The sequence below is a fragment of the Bos mutus genome, chromosome 18 (genome assembly GCF_027580195.1).
Source record: "Bos mutus isolate GX-2022 chromosome 18, NWIPB_WYAK_1.1, whole genome shotgun sequence".
Taxonomy (NCBI): domain Eukaryota; kingdom Metazoa; phylum Chordata; class Mammalia; order Artiodactyla; family Bovidae; genus Bos; species Bos mutus.
In genome coordinates this window covers 18,395,688-18,413,623 of record NC_091634.1, presented here as the reverse complement: position 1 = coordinate 18,413,623, position 17,936 = coordinate 18,395,688, and the positions used below count along the sequence as shown (strand labels likewise).

At 56.9% G+C, this 17,936-nt stretch overlaps 1 protein-coding gene across 2 annotated transcripts; it reads left to right on the top strand.

Moving 5' to 3' along the window:
• Window positions 1–297: 297 nt before the first annotated feature.
• On the top strand, window positions 298–16,309 carry KCTD15 (potassium channel tetramerization domain containing 15). Of its 2 annotated transcripts, none has more exons than XM_070387988.1 (7): window positions 298–454; window positions 2,111–2,206; window positions 3,771–3,863; window positions 4,508–4,683; window positions 9,495–9,639; window positions 11,915–12,220; window positions 13,319–16,309. In XM_070387988.1, the coding sequence occupies exons 3-7, from the start codon at window positions 3,798–3,800 to the stop codon at window positions 13,475–13,477; spliced, it is 852 nt and encodes a 283-aa protein (XP_070244089.1). In that variant the 5' UTR covers window positions 298–454; window positions 2,111–2,206; window positions 3,771–3,797; the 3' UTR covers window positions 13,478–16,309. The 2 variants fall into 2 exon arrangements, with proteins under 2 accessions (XP_070244089.1, XP_070244088.1); XM_070387987.1 differs by having other exon boundaries at window positions 2,108–2,206.
• The last annotated feature ends 1,627 nt before the right edge of the window (window positions 16,310–17,936 follow it).

Sequence of the window (17,936 nt, the reverse complement as noted above, 5' to 3'; positions counted from 1 at the left end):
TTTTGAGCCGGATCGCTGCCCTTTGCGTCCGGGCTCGGCCGAGACGGGGCGCGGGCTACAGGCTAAGGTGGGGGGCTGGTTTTCTCGCCAGCAGTCGGAGAAGGCCGCTGGAGAAAAGAGGAGGGAGGAAAGGAGGTGGGAGCGGCGGGAGGGCAGCCGGAGAGCGGCGCGAAGAGGAGGCGGCGGCGGCGGCCGCGAGGAGGGGAGGAGGCGAGGGGAGGGCGGGGAGGGGAGGCCCCGGCGCGCCGCGCCGCGAGGGGCCGCGCGAAGCGGGGGCCGGGGCGGGAGGGGTGGGTGGGGGGAGGGTTGGGGCGAGAGAGAAAGTAACTCCAGGACGAGACCGGAGCGACCCGCGCAGCGAGCACAGGCTGCGAGGCTGAGCCCGGCTCCCAAGACCGGCGGCTGCGGGGGGCGGGGGCTGCACCCGAGCCCGATCCGCCGCTCCGGCTCCGAGGTAAGCACCGCGCGGGCGGCCACCACTCAGCGACGCGCACCCCAGTCCCCGAAGTGGCTGCAATACCCGGAAAGTCGCCCGGCCGGGATTCGGACCTGGGCGGGGGCGGCTGCTTTGTCCGGGTGCAGGGCGGCGGGGGCTGACGGCGAGGGGGCACCCAGCACAAAGGCCTGGCGCGGGAGTGGGGGATTGCCCACGTGGGCCGGCCCTCGCCCCGGGTGGACCCTCCCCTCACTGGCGGTCAGCGAGCTTCCTGCCGCGCGGGGTGGGGTGGCGTGGGGTGGGGGTTTCCTCAGGTCCCGGCACTCGGGCCTCGGTGCAGGGCCGAACGCCCTGCAGGGCCAGCGAGTTTCCGAGGTCAAAACCCGGCTCACGCAGCCTGGGCTTCAGGCTGACTGGGCCCGGCTTGGTGTCCAAATCAGAGCGAGGAAAAGTCTCCAACGGGACGGACGTGCGTCCCGTGACGCCCACCCGCGAGTCCGAGACAGAGCGGGAGGGGCTGGCGCGCTGGTGGTCGTTCCAAGCGCTCGGGGTCTGGAGCCCCCAGGCGGGCCGCGCGGAGACGCGATCGCCGCGTCCGGATCCCTGTTGCCCGGCGGTAGCCCCTGACCTGGACGCGGGCACCGCTCACACTCGCAAATGCCTCCCTCCTCCCCCGTAGCTGGAGCGCGTTTCCGTCCTCCCGTTGCCCCCACCCCCGACTGCAAAAAGATAAGCTTCAAGTTTTCACTCCGTGTCTCAAATGTGCATGGAGGAATTTAACTGCACGAGTGAATAACAGCATTAGTTTCAATTAATTTTTTTTTTAAACCCTGGCAACAATAAACTTTGAGAACAAAAGCGCTTTTACGTCCTTAATTAGGCGAGCTTCCCATCTGTGGTCTCTAAGTGTCTGCCTCTTGATTTAACTTCGTCTTCCGCCCCGCCCCTGCCGCACACCCTCCCGGTCCTGCCAGGCGGTTTGGGTTCCGCGGCCACCCCAGCCCCGCGGCGCCGCGGGCCTGGGCCCAGCCGGCTCCGGCCGCCCCGAAGTTCACACCGGCCGGCGGGCTACGCGGCAAGGCAGGCGCGCGCCAGGTGGCCCGCCTGCCTCCCTTCTGGCCCACCTCCTGGACAACTCGGCAGGCCCCCGGCTCTCTGGCCCCGGGGCTGGCGCCCTGGGCGCAGAGCTGAAGAGAGTTCTCCAGGCGCCTTCTGTTTACCTTTTATGGTTAAAATAACAGCTTAGCAAAGAAGCGACTTCACGAAGAAGCGATTTAGTGAAATCGTCTCAAGCTGCCGCAGCTCAGCCAGTTTAATCACCCCCAGAGAGCTGAACAACTGCGAGCACAATGGGACACAAAATCATTTTGTGTGTAAATGAGCGTGGCATTCTGCTCGCTTCCCTCTGCTCTGGCGGGCGGGGCTTGGCAGCGGGCGGGCGTGGGACCCGGGGCTCCCGCCTCAGTTCGGAGAAACGGGTCAATACCAGCCAGTTTGGAAACCCGCGGGCCGGGCCGTGGAGCCCGGTACCGCCGAGGCCCCTGCAACAGGCGGTCTTGGCCGACGTCGGGAGGGCCGTGCCGCGCGGGGGATGGGTCGTGGGTTTGATGCGGGTGCTGGCAGAATGAACTTGTGTCTCTTCCTGCACCTACTTTGTGCTTCTGACCTCAGCAGTGGTGTCGGGGAAAGGGTCCTTGTCCAGCACAGATGCGTTTGTCGGAGGGAGCAGTGGAGGTTCGCGTCAAGGCGTACAGCCTGGGGCTTCCAATGGTGAGTGTCTGGTTTGCCGTGAACATCAGGTTGTGCTTGCGATGGAAAAGAGGCTGGGTGAGAACAGGATGGAGCAGCTTTTTGATGGGTACTTGGTGTGAAATGTCACTTCCGAGCAGCGTCCTGGTAGTAGGGCAAAGTCCGCTTTGATAGAATTTCCATTGGAATTCCTTCCAGCAGTTTATACTCAGTGCGGCTTTCCTTCTGACTCCTCCCCCCAGCAGAGCCTCCCAGGGCAGGAGAACCCATTCCTGAGATGTGTTTTGGTTTCTCAGAACTTGAGATAAGTGACCTGGTTTTCTTTCTTGAAACTTGAGGGAACTCAGGAATGCCAAAAGCAGCCGACCCTGGATGGCTGTAAGTTAAACATCACTGTCTGCTAATGGCAACCCCCACCCCCGTTTCCTGTCAGAGAACTTGCCAGCACACGGAGGGCAGAACAAATCCTAGGAGAATGACCTGACTGAAATTTGCAGGCTTTGATTCTCATTCGACCTTGGTCCATGTATGAAAACTGGATGTTGAATTTCAAGGCACAAAGTCAATCCTTGAGGGAGGGTGGGGTTAAACCTGCAAGAGATAAGTACAGCTTTAGGTGTGGGGAAGCCAGTGGGGGGAGGGGAGAGGGTGATATTCCCTGTGTCCACCTTCCCCAGCCCCAGGTCAGTGGAAGGGTCTGCTTAAAACTGCTCTTCTCCAACCCTCCTACGTAGGGTCTGCAGAATGTCTTCAGGCAGCTTCTGGAGACTGTGGGACAATTTCAGGTGGCCGGGACACAGAGGAGAGTCGCTGAGTGACCATAGGGAGAAGCAGGAGGGTTCATTAGCTGAGCTGCTGTCTCCTTCTGGCCATCTCTGTAATGCCTTGGGGCTTGATCCCGAGGGGATCTGGAATATATTAGGCACAGACAAGACCTTTCTGGGGGCCTGGGGAGAAGCTGCAGAGGTGCAGGCTGGGCAAACAAAGACAAGTTTTCCTCTCTAAGGAGCCACAGAGGGAGCGGCGGCTTCCTTGGTGACTTTCGCTCTTCCCTGGCTCCTGCTGGAAGAGGCTTCTCTGGGTCCAGCCAGTCTCAGGCTGCATGTTAACACTGCAGAGACCGTATTTAAAGCGGTTGTGGGGCTCTCCAGCCCCTGGAGGGTGGGGGATCCTCTCCGAGCTGTGGTTCCCAGGGTGCTCTCTGAAGCAAGAGGAGACACGCTTGGTAATGTGGCTCGAAACCAAAATACCAAGCAAATCGGATTTGTTCTGAAACATTTTGGGGGCAATAATGGTGAGCATATGTTTCAGTACTGTCATTAGCTGAATTAGCAGACATGGAGCTGCCCTGAGAACACGTGTGTGAGTGAATGTGTGTGCATGCATGTGTGTATAACTAATCTCCGATGGCCCAGAGGCTTGCCTTGGGGTGTGGGGTCAGGCTAGTTGCCATCTCTGTGGTAGGGCATGGGGTCTTGGGAAGCATGTTCAGAGAGGACAATTATAAGCGTCTTTGACTGGGAGACACGGCACCCAAGACCATTGAGGAGTAAGTCGTGTTTGGTTTTGTCGGTGCTCCCCACAGATGTTCTGGGCAGCGATGGAAGCCTAGATGCCTCACCGCAAGGAGCGGCCGAGCGGGTCCTCGCTTCACGCCCACGGCAGCACCGGCACGGCGGTGAGAGCTGGCAGGGTGGGCTGGGTCAGGGGCTGGTGGCCCCCTTTATGCCCTCTTCCTGAGCACCTGCTCACTGGCTGTCCTTCCTTGCAGCCATAGCCGTGGTGCTCAAGAGATGGCTGTTGACTGGCTGTACGATTATGTATTTTCTCGAAACAAAAATGCTCTTAATTTGATGTGAAATTTACTACATGTATAAAACTCAACGCCTTAGGTGCTGAGGAAGTCACTAATTTAGAGGTGTCTCGTTACTGAGACAAACTTGCAAAAACCCCTGAATCCCAATTCACAAATTGGTGATTCGTTTGTCAGGGGATATTTCACATCTAACACATAAGCCTGCGACCTTTAATTAGAATTTTGCAGTTTGTTTTATGCCCCTGGAGGCTGACACCTTGAAAAAAATTTTTTTTCTTGATATCTTATTGCTAATAAGCATCTTTCTTTTTTTTGCCCCTCTGGTACTTTGAAGAAAATGATGCAAATACACTTAATTACAGTGGTGGCCATAATTTGTCAGGCGAATATGTGATCAGGCACAAGCAGAAGTGATCTGATTAGATCTGTGATCACATTGGCAATCAAGGGAGTGCCTAGCTCCGTCGTGGAGAAACCCTTGTTGTGCCCCTTGTTTCCATCTCCAGGAGGGAGGAAGCATGTCTCGGTTGTCTCTTACCCGGTCGCCTGTGTCTCCCCTGGCCGCCCAGGGGATCCCGCTGCCAGCCCAGCTCACGAAGTCCAATGCGCCTGTGCACATCGACGTGGGCGGCCACATGTACACCAGCAGCCTGGCCACGCTCACCAAGTACCCAGACTCCAGGTAAGAGCCGAGCCCCTCACAGCACCAGGGCGTGTGGTGGCCATAGGAGACATATGAAGCCTGCTGCCAGCCGACACACGGGGCTCCCCAGGGTCCCCCTGCTCCCAGCCCCGCCTGCCCATGGCTGCCCAGCACAGGGACTTGTGGCCCTGAGCTGGTGGTACTGGTGGAGCTCCTGACCCACTGGCAGAGGCCACTTTTCAGAGCCAGCCCCACCCGAAGCTGGCCAGCAGCTGGCTGGAGAACCTCATGATCCTTCAGGTTCCTCTTGTGTGTGACTCACACCTGGCCTGTGCAGGAGACTGGTTCTGAGCCATGCAGTGTACTTCTTGGGATCATCTGGGGGAGAAGTAGTTCATCCTATTTCCAAGTCTTAACGACTAGGATAGTGCATAAGTTCAAGGATGGGGGTGGGGGGCAGCTGCGATTTGTCATCTTTGTTTGAGTGGCTACTGCTGGACCCTCAGGGCTAGCAGCAGGCTCCTTTGGAGTTGGGAGGGGGTGGGTGGCAGTGACTGGCTAAGAATTCCAGGATGTCCGGGGATATCCACAGCTATGGACAAGCATGAGCCACATAGCACCATCAGCAGATGAAGGATCTCTGACCAAGGAGCTTTACCCTCTGCCTGGCTCCCTGGTGCCCCTGATTCCTGAGCCTGTGGGGGCTCCAGGCACTGCCCTGCTCTTGCCTGTCGGGCATTTCTCTCCTAGGTTTCTCCGTTGGCATGTAACAGCAGGGCTGACTGGAGGTGGGATGGGTCTCTGAGCAGCTCCGGGAGGTGATGCTGCATGCTGCTGGCTGAGCCCGGGACCGCCTGTTCTGGGTACCGAAAGGTGGCCACCGCCAAGGCCTGGCAGCGGGAGGGCCACGCCTGCGGACATCACCTCTGTTTTAGACATTTAAAATAAAAAGAGGAGTTAATTAATCCCCCAGATGCCGAGGGATGTCTCTGGGAAGCTTTCTGATCTAGCCGCCTTGTCGCTCGTGTGGTTGCTTATGGAGGAAGGATTTGTAGTGTGTGGAGGTGGCTGCATAGAGAGCGCATTGGAGGCCAAGGGGGTGCCCTGGAGGAGGGACTGCTGGAGGCCAATGCAGCGTCTGGTTCAGAATAGGAGTGTGGGGTGCAGGTGTGGTTGGAGCTCTCCCCCTCCGCAGACAGAGGCTAGGCCTGGGGCACTTGTGACCTGGGGACCTTGGGGGGCAGCAGCCAGGAGGCCACGTCGGCTATGTTGGCCTGGCGCTAACTTGCCAGAGTCTGACACTAACCGGCAGGGCCCTGTCTAGGATGGGAGATGGATTCTGCTTATTTCATTTCAATTTTGCCTTCTGCGGCATTCACGCGTTGTTTGAGATAGATCATCCCTTAATCAGCTGACATTTGCGAGTGACATTCATAAAACCCTTGCCCACCACCTCTCTGAAAAGTGTTTCTGGAAATCAGACACTTGCCTTTCTGGAGTAATCACAGCCCAGGCCTGGAAGGACCAGCCTCCTCATTCTGCCTCCAGGCTGCTGCCTAGAGCTTGGCAGGCGGGGTGGTCCTCCCCTCCTAGCTGTCCAAACTGGCCCCCCCCCCGCCCCGCCACCCCACATCCTGCTTTGGGGCAGGCCCCCTGGCCAGACTGCCTCAGTGGTCCCATGACCTGTGGGACCCTCGGGCCACCAGGATGGGCCCAGAGGGGGTGGCAGTCTGCATTTTTCCCAGGGCTGAACCTCAGGATAAATCTGCTGTTCTGCCTGGATAGCTCTGCCTGGCCTGGCCCGCAGGAGAGGTGCTCCTGAGACGGAAGCTCTGGCCTAGAGGTCATGGAGGTGGAATGACTTGTAGGACAGTCAGGACAGTGGGTCAGGCCAGGCCTGACATGTGCATTGGGCAGCTGTGCTGGCTGGAGCCCTTCAGATGTCTCTCTTCCTTCTTTGAGTGAATGTTAAAATTAAAACAAAACAGTTTTTCAGTAATTCTGGAAAAAATGATCAGTGGCTCACCCAGGGTCACTGAGGTATAAGTCACCTGGAAATAGAGGATTGTGTTAAGGTCACCGGGGGAGGGGGCTTGTTCTGGATGTCAAGTCCCACCCTGGGCAATGCTGTGAGATAAGGGGGCTTGTGCCTTCACCCCTTCGGACCCTGTGCCCACAGAGCTAGGCCTGGGCTGTCGTTCTTGGTTGGTCAGGGCGGCTCCATAGCAGGGAGCCCCCATGGGTGCTAGTCAGCCCAGGATGGCCAAAGGTCCTCGCCCGGAACCCGCCCAGCCCAGCTGCCCAGGACTGGGAGTGGACTCCTGTGTCTGCCTCACGCTTGCTGGACATCACTTAGCTCCTGCATCTCAGCCCCTTGCTGGTGTCCATCCTGGCTGTGGGAGGCCACCAAGGTCCAGGAACCTAGGAAGTAAACCTAGGTGTAACCACTGAAACATCCAGGAAATTAGAGCCAAAACTTAAAAAAAAGAAAGAAGAGAAAAGAAGGTGACCCCTATCAGCTGGGGTCAGAACTGGCCAGCTTATTCCTTATACACCGTCTGAAGTCAGTACCCCAAACTTACAGCCTCCCTTGGAGGGTGGCCCGGGGTAGGAACAGGCTCTCTAAGACCTCACAAGGGTCAGTGGGTGCCTTTGAGGTGACTGCCCTAACCTTCCCTCAGGCTGCACACCTCTCTGATAGTTTCAGACCCTGAGGGCACGAGAGGCCTTAGGCTGGGAAGAGACGCTGAACCATGGAAAGACCTAGAACCAGCCAGTCCCAAGATAAGACAGACTGAGAGCCTTCTAGCCTTGGACCCTTAAGACGACCTAGAACCCAGGCAGCCCTGGAATGTGGTGGACCAGGAGTCCCCTAGACCACCAGGATGGTCTGAGGGGTTTGCAACACAAAGGGCCTGGAAATATTGCTTGTTGCACAGAACGCTTGAGCTCAACCAGGAAGCCTGGAGAAAGTTCCGTGGGGAGGCTGACCTATAGACGTGGCTCTTCCATCTTCCTGCCGGTGCCACATGGGGTCCCTCTGCGGTCTGCTGAAGACTGCCCGTGGTGCCTGACAGCCTCACTCCGTCCTGTCTGTCCAGGCATGCTAGGTGGCCTTCATTCTGACATCTGGATGCCCGTGCTCTGCTGAGGTTAGGTCTGGGGAATTTAACGCCTAGAATAGGCATGGAGCCCGCAGAGCTTGCCAGCAGGGGAGGGTACCCCATTGTCATTGTTACCAGGCCTAGGGAGGTCAAGAGGGCTCCATGGCTTTCGGAACTCTGAGATGAGTTGTATCTGGGTGACCGCAGCCCTGGTTTCACAGACTCAGGCTGCTCCACACCTCTCCATGGGTTCTGACCCGCTCACACTCATCTATGAGGCAGCTTTGACTTATATACAGCCCTACTGGGCCATGTCCCCAGAGTGAAAAGGGGTTAGTCACTCAACCTCCTGGCTGATGAGTGTGCCAGGCCAGCAGAGCAGACACTGTTGGTGGGAGGCCTCTAGAGAGGCTGTGGGTGCTGTGACCCCTCAGCTTCTACCCAGCTCATTGCCCTGGGTGGCAGGGGTGAGACAGCCTGAGAGCGGTGACTTGGAGCGGAGGGTGGGATGGGCTGCCGAGGGGGACGGGAACTTTCCTGGAGGTCCTTGCCGCTGCAGGTAGAGACTGAGGGGGCTGAGCCTTGAATTGTACAGACTGAGCTGGGAGGCCTGGGGCCAGGATCCAGCCACCCTTCTCCCAGGCTATGCTGAGTCCATCTGGGGGCGTGTGTGTGGCCTGCCTGCCGAGGTGGTGTCCCTGGGGAAACCCTGCCAACCTCCCTCCTATTCCCGAGTCAAGCTCTTGATGTCCCCCACCCCTCTTCAGGGGATCCTAACCCTCCCCACTGGGGAGGTCTGCAGGGGACGTGAGCCAAACCAGAGCCTGCCGCCCTGGGCAGTGGGGAGGCCTGGTTCCTCCGCCCGGAAGTGGAGGGGGCCAGGCGTCGGGGCTCCCCAAGAGCGTCCTTCAGGTCCTATGCTTCCGTCAGAACCAGCACCCTTCAGAGGATGGGGTGCTGGGAGCTGCCTCCCTCCCAGTCCCCCCCTCACTGGTGTGCACACCCTGTGGCAGGTGTCACATGCTGTAGTAGGTGTGCACACACTGGACTGTGGGTGTCTGTACCCTGTGACTGCACCCACATGTGCCGTCCCTCTGGTCTGCCCTGAGCCAAAGCTGTGGGTGGATCATTTGTAAGTTTGTTGAGTGTGCCTAGCTGTCTCTCTGGTGGACTCATGTTGTTGGTGTGTCCCTCGCCAGGATGTGTCTGGTTCTGCCTGTGGTCGGTGTGCTCGAGGGCGGAGACCGTGTGACCCTGTGCCTGTTGCTGGGTGTGTTGTGTCCAATGCTTGTTCATGCAGGTTGGGTGAGGCGTGTGACCCAGGAGTGTCTTGGCTGGTTTACACGTCTTCACCAGGTGTGTGGCTGCGGGCTGGGGTATCTGATGGTTGGTGGGGGTTTTCTGGGCGGGTCTGTTGGGCAAGGGTTTGTGCGCATGGGACAAGGTGTCTGTCTCACTGTAGTTTTACAGGCCTGTCACCTGTGTCAGCGGACAGGGGTGTAGAGCTGGGTGTGACTCTCTCTGCCTATGGCTTGTGAGTGTAGATGGGGCGTTTGCATGTGCTAGTTGCCATGCTGGTGTCCTGGCTGCCACCGGTGTGTGCACACGTCCTTTTCAGGCCTGGGGTAGTCCCAGAATCACTCATGTAATGCCTCTCACCCATCCAGCAGGGTGGGCTCTAAGGAGTGGGGGGCGGGGCAGTAGACCAGCCCTTCCATCCCGCATCCCACCTTCCATCTCTCCCAGAATAAGCCGCCTCTTCAATGGCACCGAGCCCATTGTCCTGGACAGTTTGAAGCAACACTATTTCATCGACCGGGATGGGGAGATTTTCCGCTATGTTTTGAGCTTCCTGCGGACATCCAAACTGCTGCTTCCTGATGACTTCAAGGTAAGTCCGCAGCCTGCGGCTCCCCGGCACAGCCTGTGCGGTGGCATTACACAGGGGACGCTGTGACTTAATAAGCGGACCCATGGTTGTCATGGCAACCATAAAAACTTAAACGATGGAGCCGAGGGCTAAATCAGTTTTTCTAAACTAATTTTGTTTTCTCACATTTTTAGCTTATTTATCAGGGTGTAACAACAATTAAGCAGCGACAGCAAGCGCTTACCCCAGTTGTATGCTGAAGGACCGTCTTGTGCTGGAGTTACAGGAGTTAGAGGTTCCCAAAGCTGGTCCTTGTCGGCACTTGGCAGAGGGAACACCCTGATCCACACCAAAAAGAACTTTAAACAAAAGTTCTCACCCCCCGGTCCTGGGATGAGCCTGTCTGCCGCAGCCAACCTGGTTCTGAGAGTCCTGCCTCCAGGGTTGGACTCCTCTGTGGCTCAGGGATCCCAGAGGCAGGAAATCCAGGCTGGGGCTACCCCAGCTCCAACCAGCAAATGTCCTTCCTTCTGGCACCCAGAGGACCCAACGATGCCAGCAACTGAACTCAGGCTAAAAATGCAGTGGGGAGAGGCAGACATAGGTCCTGTGCTCACAGTGGTTATAGTTTATGGGATGATAGATGTTGAACAGAAAACCACTTAAATTCCACAGGGGCAGAGAAACAGGAAGTACGGTGAGAGGGAACCACAGGGAAGCTGGCCTGGGTGGGTTTGGAGGGAAGGGTGTTTCTCTGGGTGATGATGGAGAAACAGAGGCAGAAGGGTATGAGGGTCTTGGGGGTGAGGAGCAGCGAGGGTAGGGAGCTAGATAGGTGGCAGCCTGGGGCTGTGTGAACTGGGAGGGGAAGAGCAGGAAGAGGCTGCAGACTGTGTCCGGTCCTCGGTCCTTGCACTCTGGGTGTTTTGCCCTGAATGCAGAGGGAGGGTGAGTAGGGGCAGGACCCTCAGATCTGTTGTGTGAAGGATGTGGAGGGAGCAGGAAGGTGGAGGCAGCGAAGGTGGAACAAAGTGGTCGATTAGATTCACATTTGGGAAAAAGATGCAAAAGCCACAGTGTGGATAGCGGGGGTCAGGGGGCTTGGGGATTCCCCTGACCTGAAGCTTGAGCCCTGAGTGGATGTGTGGAGGCCCAGGGTAGAACAGGCTGAAGCATTCCACGCCTATTTGGAAGAACTGGTGGGGCGTCTGGGGGAGGTATTCTGGGCTTTGAGGAAGGATGTGGGGGTTGCTGGTTTGCAGATATCATTTAAAACCTCTAGTGGATGAGAACTGGGGCCCGGCATGAAGCTGTGATGAACTCTTGTGGTTCTTGACAGGATAGGCTCTTGACTGATGGCAGGCCTGGGGTGACTCTGAAGGCTAGGGTCAGTCAGCAGGCAGAGGGACTTAGGGCCAGCGGTGTGGGCCCAGCTTTGGGGATTGGGCTTCCTTGCCTGCCCCCAGGGCTCCTCAGGCTCACCAGCGGGACTTGAGCCGAGTGGTCTGGTCATGGGTCATCAGCTGCTCAGGGCTAGGGTGGGTGTGGGTGGACATGTGTTTGAGGGGGCAGGGGACCAATGTCAGGGCCTTGAGGGGAGGTCAGTGTGAGCCCGCCAGCCCGGGGTTGAGCTGCTGGTGAGAGGTGGGGCCCCACCCCAGACACCTCCTCACACTGCTGGCGAAGGCAGGGAGCAACCTTGCTGACCTTTAAGCTTCACCCACTCTTTGAGCTGCGTGATAACATCCATTTTATAGATGAGGAAACTAAGGCTCAGAAAAGGTCTGGTAGATGCTGCTGCTGCTGAAAATCCAACCCAGGCAGGTCCCTTTCTCCTCCCTGTAGGACAGTGAGCATCTCCAGGGAGGGAGGCCGGGGCTGCCTTGTGCCCACCCCAGCCTGTCCTCTCAGGGAAGGCAGCGGGTCCCCAACCATCCACACAGCCTCAGGCTCCTCTAGTCTAGCCTCCAGGTCTTTCTAGAAACTTCTCTCTGCTTCGGGGGAGGGGGATAAAGCTGCTCCCGTGGCTTTGGGGCCCGATGGAAGGGCTTATGGGGTCTGGGACAGGTGCACACCAGCCACTGCCACTGGGCGGAGGCCAGAGATTTTGGGGGGCACACTCACCGGAGCCTCACTTTCCCCATCTGTACAATGGGGACAACCATCCCAGCCCACATTGTGCTGGGGGTGGGGATGGGGGCACAATTCCCCTGGACTTTGAGCGGGAGTGGGGCGCGGAGCTCCGGAGCCCGAAGGGCGGACCCCCACCGCCCCCACCGTATGCACATGCCTGCAGGACTTCAGCCTGCTGTACGAGGAGGCGCGCTATTACCAGCTACAGCCCATGGTGCGCGAGCTGGAGCGCTGGCAGCAGGAGCAGGAGCAGCGGCGCCGCAGCCGGGCCTGCGACTGCCTGGTGGTGCGGGTCACGCCGGACCTGGGCGAGCGGATCGCGCTCAGCGGCGAGAAGGCCCTCATCGAGGAGGTCTTCCCCGAGACCGGGGACGTCATGTGCAACTCGGTCAACGCTGGTTGGAACCAGGACCCCACGCACGTCATCCGCTTCCCGCTCAACGGCTACTGCCGGCTCAACTCGGTGCAGGTGAGGGCCGGACTGCCCCTGCCTCCTCCCCCACTGCCTCCCTGAAGCCCTGGGGCAGCGGCAGAGGGAGATTGGTGTGGGGGGGAGGCCGGGTCCCTGGGATGGCGAGGCCCTCCGTGCCATCTTACAGAAAAGGCAACAATGTGTCGATGCATAATTTATGTCCCGCTCATAATTAAATGATGGCGCCTGGGGGATGGACTTAAAAAAATTGATCTGTGCTTTTTTTTTTTTTCCAAAAGGATGTTCTATAAAAATGGCCTAGAGTATTTTCAACAAAGTGTGCTTCATTTGACACCCAGAGTCTGACTTTGGCTTCAAATTAAACCCAGGCAGTAGGAGCAGCAGGTCAGAGGCTGAGAGTGGGGGCGGTTTGGAGCCCCCTTCCTCATCATGCTGACCTGGGGCCACCAGCACCCACGGCACAGCTTCCCAGAGCATTTCTAGACTGGTTTTCCCCACATGGGTCTAAGAGTTGGAGAGCCCCAGATGGAGTGGGGGCCTATTTTCCGCAGGCTCTTCCAGACCCAAGAGCAGACTCCTGCTTCAGGCTTGGTTGGGGCAGAGCGCACTTGGTAGGGAAAACTGTAGGCTGTCCTTCAGAACTTGCTAGTTAGTTGCAGGACACGGGTGTCAGACACAGTGACTGAGCCTCCCTCTCACAGAGGCACAAACCCATGTGGACATGGAGACCTGCAGAGATGGGAGAGAACTCCTCTCCACCGCGAGCTCCCTTGAGCTGATCAGGCCCCAGGCCTCAAACCATCTGGGATTCCCAGCTCAGGGAAGCAGGTGGCTGCCCCGAGGCCAGGGGCCGGGTCTCTGTTGCTGGGGCCTCAGTGGGGGAGGGGGACCCAGGACCATGTGTCTGGGAGAGAGGGGCCCAGTCAAGGTTGTGGACCCCTGAGGGCAGTGGGATGGCACCCATCCAGGTTTTATCTCTTAAGGGGCCCTGGCCCTTCTGTGGCTGCCCGGCTGGTGTCTGTGCCCAGACCCCTGTCAGGAGAAGGGGTCTGGCAAGTGCCCACCTGCCCACCAGGCCCCGGGGGGCAGATTGTTGCGGCTGGGCTTTGCTGACCCCTGTTTCTTCCCTGGCAGGTCCTGGAGAGGCTCTTCCAGAGGGGTTTCAGCGTGGCTGCATCCTGCGGGGGGGGCGTGGACTCCTCCCAGTTCAGCGAGTATGTGCTTTGCCGGGAGGAGCGGCGACCACAGCCCACCCCCACTGCCGTCCGAATAAAGCAGGAGCCCCTGGACTAGGCCCTGCCTCAGTGTCCACCTGAGGCCCCTTGGCCCTAGGGACACCCCCAGGGACCTGGAAACAGTGCTGGGGAGTTCTGCCTACGCCTGCTTAGCAGTGGGCATGAGACTGAGGGTGGGGCCGGAGGGTCCAGAGCCCGCCTGGGGAGCCCCAAGGCCCAGGGCATCATAACAGAATGTGGGATGCTGGAGGCATGCCCACCAGAGGACCATGGATGTGACCCAAAGATGCCGAGGGGGGAACTCCGCCACCAGTCATCTGGGCCCCTGGGCTCCCAGCCTGGTACAGCACCCTGGAGGCTCTGTATGTGCAGAGGCAGGGTCAGCAGAGGCCTCCCCGGTCCACTCCAGAGGAGCTGTCCGTCTTTCTCCATGCGGCAGACTCCAGTGGGTCTCTTGCGTCAGAGATGGCTTATTTTTCTACAGTATTTAAGACGGAAGTAACTGTCAGTGCACAAGTCAGAGAGGCCGACAAGGACCCCTGCTTCTTTATCTGGTGCTCAGCTCAGTGGGACACGGCAGCACGTCTGTGTGGGGGCGGTGGAAGAGCTGCGGGACCCTCTGCCCGGGTTCCTGCAGAACAGGACTTGGAGACTCCTGGTCCCTGCTCTAGGGACAGAGGGCAGGCATGGCAGTGCCATCGGGGCTGAAACACGGCCCCACGGGGTGGGGCTGCTGGGAGGAGGGTGGTATGGGCATGGGGGAGGGACCACTCTGGGACCATTCGAGACCCTGTCTTTGCTGCCGCTTGGGGCACAGGCCACTCTTGAGCGTCACTTGACCTACTCATGCCCGGGGGCTTTGGTTTCTATCTGTGTGCACCCTCATGGGCTCTGAGAGGAGTCACTCCCCGTCGGGATCAGCACCGGGGCCACGCTGCATCCTTACCTCAGGAATGGGCCCCATGGTGGAGGAGCCCATCTGTCAGCAGCATCCTCTGGGTCCCCAGCTCAGGAAGCCGTCCTCCACTCTGATTTTCCCACACTCACCTGCATACTGAATTTTTAAACTATGGTTACACTAGTCTGCCAGTAAGACCTGGACACAGTCAGACCTTGGGTTCTTGGCCCCAGATTCCAACGAGGACTGGAATCCTGCTGGAGTCCTCGCAGACCTGCTGCCTCCCAGATGACAGGCCCAAAGATGGATACCCCCTGTCTTGTCACACTTCCCCTCCCCAGATGGCTCTTCCCCAGGGGGTGGAGAAACTGCAGAGAACTGCTGGGCGGGTGGGGCGTCCCGGCCGGCCCCACCCCTTGTACGATGCCTGTAGACTTGTATATGATTCCTTTAATATTGTAAAGATGCTGATGTACAATTGTCGTGTGTTTGTGTAAACACATTATGTTCCTAGTTCATGCCATAAATGATGCTATAAAGCGAAAGACTGAGGCTCCGTCCTGTGCCGAAGCGGGAAACCAGATTCCAGCATTCCGTGCCCAGCAGGGAGGTTTGAGGATGAGATTCCTTGGGTTCCAGGGAGGAAAAACCAGCGGTGGTAGTTGGGGGAGGGGCAGGGACAAGGGTCCCGAGCTGGCTGTTATTTATTGCTTTGGGGTGTTTCCTCACGGCTGTACCTTGTCCCCTCTGGGCAGCACAGTTTCTGAATTCTGATTCACAGCCCCTAACCAGATACAAGCTGGGGGAAGGCAGACCAAAGGTGTCCGGGGGAGCTTTTGAACCCAGTTTTCAGCGTTTGTGATTTTTCCCTCTGGTTTTTTTGGTTGAGGGTTGACGTCCTCTTTGGAGCACCACAGAGCGGTAGGAGAAGGTGGCAGTCCCTGGCCCAGGTCAGCCTGGGGACATGCAGCCGGCGAAAGCATGGGGAGCTGCAGGTCCCCCTAGGTCGGGGGGTTGCAGGGGGAGGAGTTGGAACGTATTCACAAGACGTCCACTTTTAATGAGCCCGTTTGTATTTTCCCTCAAAGTTCTTATGTTCTAACTAAGCAAGGACCTTTTCCCCTGCTGCTAGGGGCCACCAACCTCGTACTGCCTGGAGGGCATGCACAGCCACTCCTCCAAGGCCACAAAGCTGTTGCCATCCCACCATAGAGTGAATTTGCTGGACAGATTTGCCAGCCTTCTTTGCTCAGCAACATGCCTACAGTTGGCACATGGGCATTTTGGCTTCTGAGGTTCACATCTGAGAGGAGGAAGAAGTGTTGTGTTTATTAGAAAGGAAGTCTGGTGAAAACAGCTCAGTGGCGCGTGCGTTTATGGATTTTTCTGGCATGATAGCCAGCATAGTTGCCCATTGGTGGAGATCCCCTAACATTTTCAAGCAAACCATCTTTGATTAAACCATTGTGCTAAAAAAATAAATAAAAAGAGTAACTACCTTACCGAATGTTACTCTTAATTATTTCCTTACTAATTAAGTCAAACCAGGAAGTTTGATTTTATATAATCTAGGGAATTTCTAAATTTGTAGAGAAATACTGTGTTCCCAAAGAAATGCTAAAATTCTAAGAAAGTCCCCATAAACAATAAGTAAAAACATTTTTATACTTCCTGGAATGAATACACTAGATTGTAAGTCATCTCTTGATCACAAACCAGCAGTATAAATGTTACTTCTGCTCTTCATAAATTATTCTTGATTATAAGCAACTGGACAGATGACTGTGCCAACACTTCCCTGTTTCCCACCAGACCTCTCTGCCTGTGCAGGAGAGAATTTGTCAAAGCCACAGCAGGAGATGTTGGCCACTGCCTGATCAATGGGGCTCAAAACCAGGTCACAACACTATTATCTTAAAAAAATTTTTTTTTCCCGAAGCTCCCACTTGACTGTGTTCCATAGAATAAATAAAGGATATTTTATAAATTATACACCTAGCTGTAGCGCTTTGTTTCTGATCCACCGAGGCAGCCACAAAAAGGTACTCTGGTGTGGATTACTCTGGAGCCACTGCCCCCACACTTGTGACTTGGCTTGACCACTGAATAAGGACCTTGAGTAGCCCTAGTCCCACATACTGAGCCTTCTTGGTCTAGGTAAAGAGTTGCTGTGGAGAGTTGGGCCCTTTTACACTGTATTCATTTTGCTCATGAGTATATGTCAACCAGGGGCTTCCCAGGTAGCCAGTGGTAAAGAATCCACAGTTTTGATGGGTTGGGAAGATCCCCTGGGAGGAGGAAATGACAACCCACGCCAGTGTTCTTGCCTGGAAAATCCCATAGACAGAGGAGCTTGGTGGGCAATAGTCCACAGGGTTGCAAAGAGTCAGACAGGAGTGAAGTGACTTAGCAAGCATATGTAAACCAGGGGCTTCCCAGGTGGCTCAGTGGTAAAGAATCCGCTTGCCAATGGATGAGATTCAGATTAGATCACTGGGTTAGGAAGGTCCCCTGGAGGAGGAAAGGGCAACCCACTCCAGTATTCCTGCCTGGAAAATCCCACGGACAGAGGAGCCTGGCAGGCTGCAGTTCATGGGGTCGCAAAAAGTCAGACACGACTGAGCAGGCATGCACGCACATATATAAACCAAACCAGCTGACAAACGGGTAGAGAAGCAAGGATGCGAGAAATGGCTCCTGACCAAGGGAAGACCAATTTAGCTGAGCCTAAATTAGAGCACAGGACTGGGGGCTACCCTGCTCCCCATCCAGGAGGCAGTCCTGCGATCTCTGGAGAATGCTGTCTGTTAAGATGGCCCCATCCCACTGGGCCCTTCTTACCCTCCTGACTCCCCAGACACAAGAGGTCAGCTGCAGTGGCCCTGGAGGACACAGTAGGACCCATAAGATTGGAGTTTCCCCTAAGGGGATGACAAAGTGGGACATACAAATGCAGGAGCTGCCAGAGAATCTTCAGTTTGAGGCAGAGCACTTGACTCAAGCCACTGGGCAGTTCTAGATCAAGCTGGAGGGCCAGCTGTTGGTCAGAGAGGACAGGTGCTGGCCTTGAGCCTGACATCTGGGTTGACAAGGGATGTTGTAAGAACTGTGATGTCACAGATTGATGGTCATCAGACCGAAGTTTGACTTCGGTTGACTTTAAGGTGGGTGGGCAGATGTTTTCAGCCACAAACTGACAGCCACATAATGCTGGCCTTGTCTCAGATGTGATGAGGATGTGGCTGGCCCCCTTTCTGCTCACCCACTCTCCACCCAAAGTGGGCAACTCCATGTAGAGAGAAGCCTTGCCCCACCTGGAGACAAAGGCTCACGGGTTAGCCTTTTGTGGACCGAGGTAAAGAAAAAGGAATGGATGGCAGCTAGGGGCAGCTTCCTGCCAGGGGTCAGGCTAGCAGTGAAATTCTCTCAGGAGCCACAGATTGACCCAGATGGAACCCAACCCCAGTGAGGTTCGAAGGTCAGAATAGGATCTCATAGCCCCCGCATCTGGCCCTGCCACACATCCTCTGTAAGTCCAGGGGCACTGCCCTGAGAGCTTTTAATGCAAGGAGAGCCCAGCCCCTGGGAAAACTCCCCAAACCTTACCCCCTGCTCCCCG

What these genes read in the sequence shown, in the direction of transcription:
- KCTD15 (XM_070387988.1), top strand. Translation starts at nt 3,798, where the DNA reads ATGCCTCACCGCAAGGAGCGGCCGAGCGGGTCCTCGCTTCACGCCCAC. An exon ending in TGCTTCCTGATGACTTCAAG is followed by an intron (nt 9,640 to 11,914) that starts GTAAGTCCGCAG and finishes ACATGCCTGCAG; the next exon opens with GACTTCAGCCTGCTGTACGA. An exon ending in GCCGGCTCAACTCGGTGCAG is followed by an intron (nt 12,221 to 13,318) that starts GTGAGGGCCGGA and finishes CTTCCCTGGCAG; the next exon opens with GTCCTGGAGAGGCTCTTCCA.